Source organism: Echinops telfairi, unplaced genomic scaffold (assembly GCF_000313985.2).
Source record: "Echinops telfairi isolate 266 unplaced genomic scaffold, ASM31398v2 ScPeMD7_7458;HRSCAF=8496, whole genome shotgun sequence".
NCBI classification, from domain to species: Eukaryota; Metazoa; Chordata; class Mammalia; order Afrosoricida; family Tenrecidae; genus Echinops; species Echinops telfairi.
In genome coordinates this window covers 39,855,938-39,867,490 of record NW_022111358.1, presented here as the reverse complement: position 1 = coordinate 39,867,490, position 11,553 = coordinate 39,855,938, and the positions used below count along the sequence as shown (strand labels likewise).

At 37.9% G+C, this 11,553-nt stretch overlaps 1 protein-coding gene across 1 annotated transcript in view; it reads left to right on the top strand.

The window, feature by feature from the left end:
• Nucleotides 1-11,553, top strand: part of ABCA5 (ATP binding cassette subfamily A member 5) — an 81,347-nt gene that overhangs the window by 50,564 nt on the left and 19,230 nt on the right. Inside the window, exons 22-25 of the mRNA XM_045299488.1 lie at nt 3,031-3,144; nt 8,166-8,336; nt 10,171-10,284; nt 10,977-11,111. Coding sequence (XP_045155423.1) covers nt 3,031-3,144; nt 8,166-8,336; nt 10,171-10,284; nt 10,977-11,111 — 534 coding nt within the window. The remainder of the gene's footprint in view (nt 1-3,030; nt 3,145-8,165; nt 8,337-10,170; nt 10,285-10,976; nt 11,112-11,553) is intronic.

The following is an 11,553-nucleotide window of genomic DNA, read 5'->3' as shown; positions in this document are numbered from 1 at the left end:
CATGTCCTCTATGCTCTAACTACGAAAATATTTGATTTACAAATAAGGAATCCTACTTCACGGAATTTCATTTATCACGGTAGGGTCTAGAACCGATTAACCGCGATAAACGAGGGTTCACTGTAAATATATTTACATCTGTATATGCCTGTATTTAGATCTCTACAACTACCCTTTGCCTCCTAGTTCTTTCCCTTCTTTCTTTGTTCTTTCCTCATGTCCCACTATCATGTTCAGCCTTCATTTGGGTTTTAGGAATTCCTCTCGATTACATTGCCCTTGATCCAGCCCTGCCAGACCTCTTATACCCTTCTTGCCACTGATTTTGGATCACTCCTTGTTCCCTTGTCCCTGTGTTTGGTAACACCCACTTTCTTTCCCCTGCCTCCTCTTCTCCCATGTCCCCCCAGAACTGTCATCCCATTGTTCTCTCTTCCAGCTTGTTTATCTCTCTTCCGCCTCTCCCTTCCAGGTAGACAGGCTATGTACCATCACAAGACTGAGTACAACGAAGCAACAATAGAAAGTAAAACAATAGCTATAACAACAACAACAACACACAAGAAAACCCTATAAATAGTTCAGGGCCTATTTGTTGTCCTTCACAAGTGCTTTCCAGTCGAGTCGGATGGGGTGCCATGGCCTGGCCCCACATCTATCCCTGGGGACTTCATTGCTCTGCTCCACTGCTGCTCTGCTGCATGCCCCCAGAGGCTGGGTTGGGAATAGTGAGCTCAGGGTGGGCACAGTTCCCATGTTGTATCTCTAGTGTTGTGCCCAGTGGTGCTATGGGTCAATTAGGATCGCTGTGTCCCGTGGTGATGCCGGCCCTGTGGTCGTCTCTGTGCATTGCTGCTCTGAGCAGAAACATTGTCGTCAGGGCTTGGTGAGCCATGTGCTTCACTCTTTTTTTTTTTTTTTTCCTTTCCCCCCTCGTTGGCTCCTGTGTGCTCTGATCAGACAAGTCCCTCTTCTTGAGTTGTAGCTTCAGTGCTGTCCTCTGAAATGAATTCTTCGGGGAGGGAGGGTGGTGCTGTCCACTTAGTTGGTAATGGGGCCGGCTCTTCATAAGCCCATTCTTATGATAGGGCCGGGCCTTGTGTGGAAGAGTAGTCTCTGAAAAATGGTACTCTGATAAATGACTGTACTTCCACATGTAGCAGTATGAGACTGGACTCCTACTTCATACCAAACACACATTAAAATGGATCTCAAGGGCCCAAGTACAGGAAACTAAAACTATAAAACTTAACAACAAAACACGTTATAGAGATGTTACTAGCACTAGAGTGAAGTGAGGGTTTCCTGCGTGGGAAAATAATGTGGGGGGAGAGAATAGGAAGTTAAGGGGATCAGATCAGATCCATACATAATATGTATTCGTAATTGTACTATTCAGATAAGAGTAGATGATAGAAGGAGCAAATGCAGTAACAATTGCAATGATGATGGGGATGTAATGTTTAAAAAGTGGATTGATGTAAGTTGATCACTTGCATTTGTAAAGTGAGGAAGAGGAAGGCGTTTTGCATTTGTTAGTTTGAGGTATTCAGGTGCATAATATCATTCACTGATTTTGAGAATGCAAGTGAAAGAAATTGGTTTTGCTCTTGTTTTGATGGAATGCCTACAGATCTCTCCTTGCCAGGTGCTGAACTGTTGTCTTTGTGGGATTTGTGTGATGGACATTAGTAAGCATTCTGATGTATGTGTGTCTGTAGAGATTTCTGGACAGGAAATAACTTGTGAATCACTATTGGAATAACTAGAAATAATTTTTGAATCAAATCTACCCCACACCAATTTCCTATCATTTTCTATAGAAATAAAATTAAGAATTTATATTTTCCATACGAGTTTTTTGGCACTGTGGGATGTGTTGGGCTACTACTAAGAAAGACATCGCGGTTCAAACCTGCTAGCTCAAAAGGAGACAGATGGGGCTTTCTGTTCCCATAAAGACTCACCATCTCAGAAGCCTTATGGGGGGCTGGGGACTTCACTGGGAATTGGAATGGACTCAATGGCAGTGGGTTTGATTTTGTATTTTATACAAGCTTTTATGATATTACAACATATGTATATTTGTATATATCCATAGCTGTAATAAAGGGTTTCACATCTTCATTCAACATTGAATCACATATTATTTTGAAAAACAGAAAGAAGCAGACTTTTAAAAAAATCTAAATCCTTTCATTGGGGGCTTGTACAACTTTTATTGCAATCCATTGTGTCAAGCACATTTGTACATTTGTTGCCTCCATCATTCTCAAAACGTTTGCTTTCCACTTGGGCTCTTGGAATCGGCTCCTCATTTTCCCCCTTCCTCCCTGCTCCCCCCTCCCTCATGAACCTTTGATAATTTATAAATTATTATTTTATCATATCTTACACTTCCCTGTGTCTCCCTTCACCCACTTTACTGTTGTCCATCCCCCAGGGAGGCAGTTGTATGTAGTACCTTGTAATCAGTCCCCCCTTTCTATCCCACATTTGCACTCTCACCACTGGTCCTGAGGGATTTATCTGTCCTGAATTCCCTGTGTTTTCAGTTATTATCTGTACCAGTGTACATCCTCTGGTCTAACCAGGTTTGTATGGTAGAATTGGGATCATGATAGGGGGGAGGAAGCATTTAAGAACTAGAGGAAAGTTGTGTGTTTCATCAATGCTACACTGCACCCTGAGTAGCTCATCTCCTCCCTGCGACTCCTTTGCAAAGGGATGGAAACAGACATTTTAAAAGCGAATTATTCATTAGTCTTACTAGTATCCCACATTTTTTTTCTCTTCCTCTGTGCTTTGTATGATTGGATCTACCTTGGATTTTCTCAGATTCATAGAGCTATGTATTAGGTAGCAGAGTTAGTATTGTAGCCTACTGCCTGCTAAAAACCCTGCCTCCCATTCTTCTGATAGATTGCCTGGAATAGGTAACCTAATGTATTACATCAGAACTTTTAATAAGTACTGAGATGATATAAAACTCTTCTACTACCATTTCTTAACCTATTTGTTGTTTTTCAGGAAATTACAGACATAGTTTTTAAAGTTGAGCTGTATTTTCAAGCAGCTTTGCTTGGAATCATTGTCACTGCAACGCCACCTTACTTTGCCATGGAAAATGCAGAGAATCATAAGGTAATGGTTAAAGAGAACTACAAGTACAATTAAAAGAATTAAAAGTACAGTTTGCTAAGAAGAAATTACATGCTAAAATGACCTTATTTTATGAGTGTAAGTGTAAGATATACCATTGTTGTTTCAGAAATAAATCAATGGAATAGAATGTATATTATAAATTCTTATTGTAGGAATACCTAGCATTTATTACTTGAGAATTTGCTGTGTGTTTTAAAAATTGCATTTTTTTAATCCTTACAACATTATGACCTAAGTTCTATGCTACTCACTTTACAGGAAAGGAAATTGTGGTTTGGACTCTTCAGAAAACTTGCCCACGTTGATTGACCTTGTTTAAGTGCTAGGTTTAAAATAGGATCTAATCTGTATATTCTTAATTAATGTACTAAACTGTGTCTCCCTTTTAGCCTTTAATAGAAAATATTGAATGTAAGAGTCACTGATTTTTAGTTTAATGAAAAGAAATGATTGTCAACACCACGACCTAGTAATGAAAACTGCGTAGACAATGTTTTGGTGTTTAATCACCTTTTCTGCACCTGTCTTTTTCAAAGTCCTGTTAGTAGATGGTGATATTGTGCAGTCTTCTGACTGTTGACTGCTGCCCAGCATTCTGTTCTTCTGATAATGTTACACTTATATGAGAGTATGTAGAAAAGTAGTGCTGTAAAATCATAGAATTCTTTATAAAACAAAAATATAAAAATGTGAATTACAGCTTTTTAAACACATCTCACATCAAGGTATTAAACGTGTCTGTGTGCCCTCAGTTTTGTTAGGGTGCTTTCCAGAAAATAAAATAAAGATGTCTAAACAAAATAGTGGCTTCTGAGGGAATCCTCTGCACAGCTCAAAATATTATGGTGACTTTTTTTGTATTCCAAAGGGATAATCAAGTGATTTTCATGAAGGACACAGGATAGTCATGGGTGTTGATTAGAATGAAGGTTTAAGAGAACTGAAAACTGCCTCAAATGTGGAAAAAGCCAGGAAAGTTGCACCAAGGAACTTTTCTTTTGCAGCACGACATTGCACCTGTTCATTCTTCAAGGGTAGTGAGGAAAGGACATGGAAGCCATTTCTGACTTCTTCCAGCTGCAGTAGGAAGAAGGGGAATCCAACTCTACACTGGCCTAGTGCCAATTTCCCAAGGCAGAAATCACTCTCGTCTCATCTCCAACTTTCTTTACCTTATTCTGACACCAACTGACCCTCCCATGACATTCTACCTCTCTGCTTTGTTCAATAATCTGTTGTAGTGACAAACAGAACTCAGTAGACAATACTTAAAATTACTGTAAGCTGGCCCAAATATCAGCCGAGACGCCTAATTTTACCACAAAAACTTCATAAAAAATGTGCTGAAAAAACTCGGCTTATCATTTATAGAGGTCTAGATAAAGACATGTACATATGCAAACATATTTATATGAGGATGGGGAAATAGATCTATGAGCCTACATTTATAGGTTTAGTATTTATAGGTTTAGTATTAAGGTAGCAGAAGGACATCATTGGGCCTCCACTCAAGTACTCCCTCAATGCAAGAATACTTTCTTCTATTAAATTGTCATTCTATGATGCTCACCTTCCCGTCACAACCGCTGAAGACAAAGCGGGTGAATAAGCAAATGTGAAGAAAGCTGATGGTGCCCGGCTATCAAAAGATATAGCGTCTGGGGTCTTAAAAGCTTGAAGGTAAACAAGCGGCCATCAAGCTCAGAAGCAACAAAGCCCACATGGAAGAAGCACACCAGCCTATGCAACCACGAGGTGTCGAAGGGATCAGGTATAAGGCATCATCAGAACAAAAAATCTTACCATAGTGAATGATGGGGGGAGTGCGGAGTGGAGACCCAAAGCCCATTAGGCCACTGGAGATCCCCTTGCAGAGGGGTCTCGGGGAGGAGATGAGCCAGTCAGGGTGTGATATAACAACGATGAGAAATACAACTTTCCTCTAATTCCTAAATGTTTCCTCCCCGCTCCCACTATCATGACTCGAATTCGACCTTGCAAGTCTAGCTAGACCAGAGGATGTACACTAGTACAGATAGGAACTGAAAATACAGGGAATCCAGGGCGGATGAGCCCTACAGGACCAGTGGTGTGAGTGGCGAAACAGGGAGGGTAAAGGGAGAGTGGGTAGGAAAGAGGGAACCGATTACAAGGAACTATATGTGACCTCCTCCCTGGGGGACAGACAACAGAAAAGTGGGTGAAGGGAGAAGTCGGACAGGGCAAGATATGACAAAATACCAATTTATAAACTATCAAGGGCTCATGAGGGAGGGGGGAGCGGGGAGGGAGGGGAAAAATGAGGACCTAATGTCGGGGGTTTAAGTGGAGAGAAAATGTTTTGAGAATGATGTACACATGTGCTTTACACAATTGATGTGTGTATGGATTGCGATCACAGTTGTATGAGTCCCTAATAAAATGTTAAAAAAAAAACCTCGGCTTATCAGGGCCTTAAGTGGAGAGCAAATGTTTTGAGAATGATGAGGGCAATGAATGTACAAATGTGCTTTATACAAGTGATGTGTGTATGGATTGTGATAAGAATTGTATGAGCCCCTAATAAAATGATTTTTAACATTTGGCTTATATACAAGTATATACAATATTCAGTTTATTAGGGAAGCCAGTACAGTTCTTTGGTCTGTAGCATCTCTTCTGAGCTGTGCTGACATGAATGTCTCTCTCTGATCCTCAGACTCTAAGCTACATTGTCCCTTGGCTCTGTCCTACTTGGGCAAATGGTACAAAGCTCTTTTAGCACTGAAGAATTCCCAGAGCACATCCTACTCTAGAAGTCTGTCTCCTGCCCAAACACATTCAACTGCACTTGTTACATGAGCTGGGAATCCAGCTGCTCTGTCTCAGGGTCTCAGTGCTGCTCCTCGGCTGCCTCTCTGCAAGGATCTCAGGTGTACTTCACTCATGGTTCTTCTTTCCTGCTGCTCATGGGATTCTCTGTCCTTGCTTTCTGAAGTGGCTTACCTTATACACAGTGGAATGGCAAAACTGACCAATTCCCTTTATTAATTTTACATAGCCTATCTGCATGGTCCCAACCAATGACAGTTTTACAGGCTATAGATAAAAGAGCTATATCAAGTAATTTTATCTTACTACTGGGGGTAGTAGTTGCAAGAATGGGCACAAACATAGGAACAGTTGTGAGGATGATGCAGGAACAGGTAGTGTTTTGTTCTGTTATGCGTAGGGTCACTGTGGGTCGGAGCCGACTTGGTGTCATCCAAGTTGATGACAGCAGGGAACAAGGGCTGGCTAACCTATGAGAATTTCATTCAGAAACTATACCTCACCCACCTCATATCCCTTATCTTGCCTACTCAAACTATGCTCTGCGAAATTAAAGAACATTTCAAAGGAACATGGTTTGAGCCCTTTGAAGATGCGGAAACCGCCATTTTGACGTGTTGTAAATTGAGTGCAGAATTCTGCTGGGGTGGGTTAAAGAAATGAATAGACCACTTTCAGAAGTATATCGGCCTAAACAGGGGAAATAGCAAGAAACAGTAGCTTCACATTTTGATATGTTTGCTTAATAAAGGTTTCTATGATATTGTACCAATACTTTTAACCTACCCTAATATGATCTTGACTTTTGAAAGAATACCAAACTTTTGATACAGTAACTGTAGTATTTTACATCCCCAATCTCTCCCATCCTAGCCAACAGTTGTTATTTTCATAGCCATTCTAGTAGAAATAAAGGCATACTTCATTGCATCTTTCTAATGACTGATAATGTTGAGTATCATTTTATGTGCATGTTAGCCATTTGTAGATTCTCTTTGGTGAACTACCAAGATGTTTATCCAATTTTTTAATTGGGTTGTTTATCTTTATATATTTCTAGATAATAAACCCTTACCGGTCCATTCCTTTTTATTACTGAGTACTCCCATGGTCTGGATGTATCACAGTTTTTAAAATCCATTATCCTTTGAAAGGCATCTGGGTTATTCCTAGTTTAGTATTCGTATGAACAAAGTTACTATGAACATTCGCTTACAGGTTTCCATATGAACATCAGGTTTCATCATGCAGGGACTGATGTCCAGGAGCGTGAGTGCTGGATTATATGGTGGTTGCACATTTGGAAAGAAACTGCTGAATTTTTTTCTGCAATGGCAATACCGTTTTGTATTCCCATCAACACTGTCTAAGATAGATTACCCAAAATAATTATATCTGAGTTGGCTTATGTTTTTATGCTTACATTAAAATTCATGCATATTTTATGCTCTTTTAATTTATTGACTATGCGTGTCCACATTTTCATTTTTAATCCTCTTTTCACTAATCAATATTCCATACTTTGCTTAACCTTGTTGTATAGCCACTGCTTTCTTTCTTCAAGTATTATTAGGGATAGGCGAAAATTTTACCCTGTCGTCAAATATCACCTGAAAAAAATCTGTTAGCTATTTGGATTTATAAAGATCTTCTAAATCTCAGATAATGAGAGCATAAAATGTTTAAGAAAACTAAAATCATTTAGATTTACTGTCAGTGTACCAGTTGCTAATAACTTACATTGTATCACACAAGAAGGTATAAAATCATTTCCAATGCATCACGTATACTAAGTTTCATACTTAAGCTGAAAGAGCTATTTAAATCCAGTGGGTACTTTCCAATTTATGAGTATTTTCATGAATATCTAATTTTAATGTATTACAATTATTTTCCTGTTTAATAAATAACTTTTTGTCAAAAAACTTTCAAAATTATGTTTTGGTTCCTGTGATAATGGGTCATTGTTTGAACAGCCACAACCTTTGTGCCATTTTTCTCTTTAATTTAGTTTATTTCTTAGCAGCACTGCTTTATTCTAATTGTGAAACATTGTTGAAATTGCTATATCTCAGAAATAATGAGTCAAAGTCAAGGGTAAATGGAATTTACATTTAACTGATGAGAAAGAAGTTTTTGTTGCTTGTAAAATGTTAAAAATGATAATTTTGTTCTTTTTGTTTTTTTAGGTCAAGGCTTATACTCAGCTTAAACTTGCAGGTCTTTTTCCATCTGCATATTGGATTGGACAAGCTATCATTGATATCCCCTTGTTTTTTATTATTCTAGCTGTGATGCTAGGAAGCTTATTTGCATTTCATTATGGATTATATTTTTATGCTGTAAAGTTCCTTTCTGTGGTAAGTTAACTCCAGTGTACTTTTGCTATTAGTAAACAATAAGCTGTTTCTTTAAAACTGTGTTTAAGCATGACATCTGGTTGAGTAATCTGAATATTAATTCTTAAAAAACACAGAAACAGCATCTAGTTAACTATTTGTGTTGATATCTACAATCAATGTAGCTTATAAGTGATTTTAAAAAACAGTACGTTTTTCCATTGTAGCATAATTCCTTGAGCCTATAGTGGCCTTTCCTGTAGACCACCTGCTTGTGTATAATCAGGAACACTTAAGTAGTCCTGCCTTAAAATATAGTCACTATATGTTCTAATAGCTGAAAAATATTTTAATTAAAGGAAATATTTAATTCCGTATTACGAATATGCCTTGAAAAAACAAAGCAAGAGTTTGATTTGTTTTTATGTGTGTACATGCATACAAGGGGCTACCCAAAAAACTAGAATTTTTTCAAAGCTATGTATTTAAATTTTGTTTATAAAACAACCTTATCGCCATTACACCAAAGTATACATTACACTTAATACATTTTTCAAATTTGTGATTCCATTCTTGGAAACACTTTTCAAACTCATCTGGTTGGAAGGCTGACAGCACCTCCCTAATTTTTTTTCCTTCACCTCTTCTACATCTTCAAATCGCTGTCCTTTTATGTTCCTCGTCATTTGCAGAAACAAACAGGGTGCATGGAGCAAGGTCAGATGAGTAAGGTGCATGAGACAAGAGAGGCATGCTGGGGTTTTTTCCCCAAAACTGGTGTACTGAAATAGCTGCGTGAATAGGTGCATTGTCGTGGGGGCAACAAAAAAAAAAAAAATCAGGCCTTTTTTGTGGCACACTGTTACACTATCTTTTCAAAACCTCTGAATAGAAAGCTTGATTAACAGTCTGACCTCCAAATGCACTACCAGTTGACATTTTTGTCCATTCTGGAAGTCGACGGTAATTAGTATAAGGTTTGTCATCAATCAACATTTCACTGTTTTTGAAATGAGAAAACCTCTCGTACACTTGAGGTTTTTCCTTAGCACTGGCCTTGTATTCTGTGTGCAACATGACAAGTTGCTGCGGCATTTTTCCTGAGCAGGAAACAAAATCTCACAACTGCATGCTGTTCTATTGTATTGGCCATCACAAAACACGAGGTTCAAGTGAAACAGCTTTCACACGCAAAAAATTCTCTTGACCGGCGGGAACATTCTTAGGTGACGCCACTGTGGGTGCACTTACTCAAAGCAAGTTGCTTGATGCTCACCCAAGGGGGAAATGCACGTGACAAAAGCTCTACCCCACCGAGCTTTTTTCCATTTTGGGGTGGGGCAGGGGGGATACACCCTTGTATGCAAATTATTTATAATAGAACCTTTTATATGAACGATTCTTGTTAGGGAAAGGGGCAGATAGTTTGGCGAAGTTGGAGTTTTTAGGAAATACACATAACAATATTGCCAGAGACCATAATGACTTTAAATACCGATTTCTTCCTCATCTTTTTCTTAAAACTTTCTGAGGTATAAAGTGCTATAAAACTAACTATAAGTTGTGGCCAGCTATACCTGCTTTCTATAACAATATAAGAGCATTTTATTTTTTATAAAAGAACTGTAAATCGTGTTCAGTTTAAATCATTTAGTCAGGATTATATTAACAACAAGTTGGAAGCGTGCTTGTAGTTGTATATGAGATGGGAATAGGTCCTTAAGTAACTAACAGTTTCTCTCTGCAGAATGGTTTGTTGAACAATTAAGTCTGTATTCCTTAGGATTTTAATATGGCTGGTATTTTATATGTATTCTAATAATGCACATGAAGCATATGCATTTTTGTCTTACAGATTTTTTGCCTTATTGCCTATGTCCCGTCAGTTATTCTCTTTACCTACATTGCATCTTTCACCTTTAAGAAAGTTTTAAACACCAAGGAATTTTGGTCATTTATCTATTCTGTGGTAAGTCACATTTGAAATTATCTCAACTTTTCATAGCAGTTCAGTTGAAAGTCATTTACTCTTTCATGATTAAAATCATAAATAGTAAATGTTTTGTAAATGTAGAATTTAGATAACTTGTAACATTGTTTGTATGTTTGCCTTTTTTTTATCATCCTCCACCCCTCCAGCAAAAGCACGTAACAACTAGTGTGGCGCGGATGTTGTTGTGTACTGTTGAGTTGATTGTGACTCTCAGGATCGTGATATGGTAGAGTAGATAGAACTAACTGCCCTATGAGGGTTTTGAGGTTACGATCTCTATGGAACTCCAGGGGGCAGTCTACTCTGCCCTTACAGTGAGTGGATTTGACCTGAGGGTATACAGCAATGACAACAGTCTTTAAAGGCACAGATCTATCAAGTCTTTTCTCCAGTGGAATTGCTGGTAGATTTGAACACCAACCTTTTTGAAAAGAGCCAAATTCATAACCATTGCACTTTCCAGGTCCCTTGTAAGGATATTAGCTAGGTAAAAACAACTGGTACCAACATTTGGGTACTTCAGACTTAAATATTACATTTGGTTCCATATTTTATTAGAGAATTGATAAAATAATCAAATGCTGGAACATTAATCTGAAAGTAATTTTGATGAAACTTCTAAACACTTTTTCATCTTTTTTGTTGTTTCTTCATTTGTTTTTCTTTAGACAGCCTTAATTTGTATTGTAATCACCGAACTAATGTTCTTTATGGGTCACATGGCTTCAGCGGTTCTTCATTATACTTTCTGCATAGTCATTCCAATCTATCCACTTCTGGGTTGCCTGATTTGTTTCATAAAGGTAGGTCTGTTAGATGTTTTAATATTCTAAAAGCATAAAGACTTTAGAAGCATAATATTTGAGATTCTTCTTGTTCTTGTACTGAAAATGGTTAAAAGAAGATCAGGTGCTACTACTTAATTTAATTATCACTATTGCAGCAATTTGAAATTCCTCTTGGATCTTCTCAAGCATGTCTTCAAACTGTACATTTTCAGAGGAGAAAGTACTGTGTCCATTATCTGTTCTTTGATGCCCCAAATTGGCTACATAAGAATTCTGAACTCCCTCAGTATTTATTTTGGTGGAATTTTTCAAGGGTTAACTAATGAATGCAGCATACTATCAAAAGATGAAGGATTGTTTCCAAAAAAACAAAACAAAGAAAACTAGGTTCATTTTAGTCAGCCTAAATAATAGAAAAAGTTTATCCATGCAGTTAGGAAAAAAATTGATGAATTAT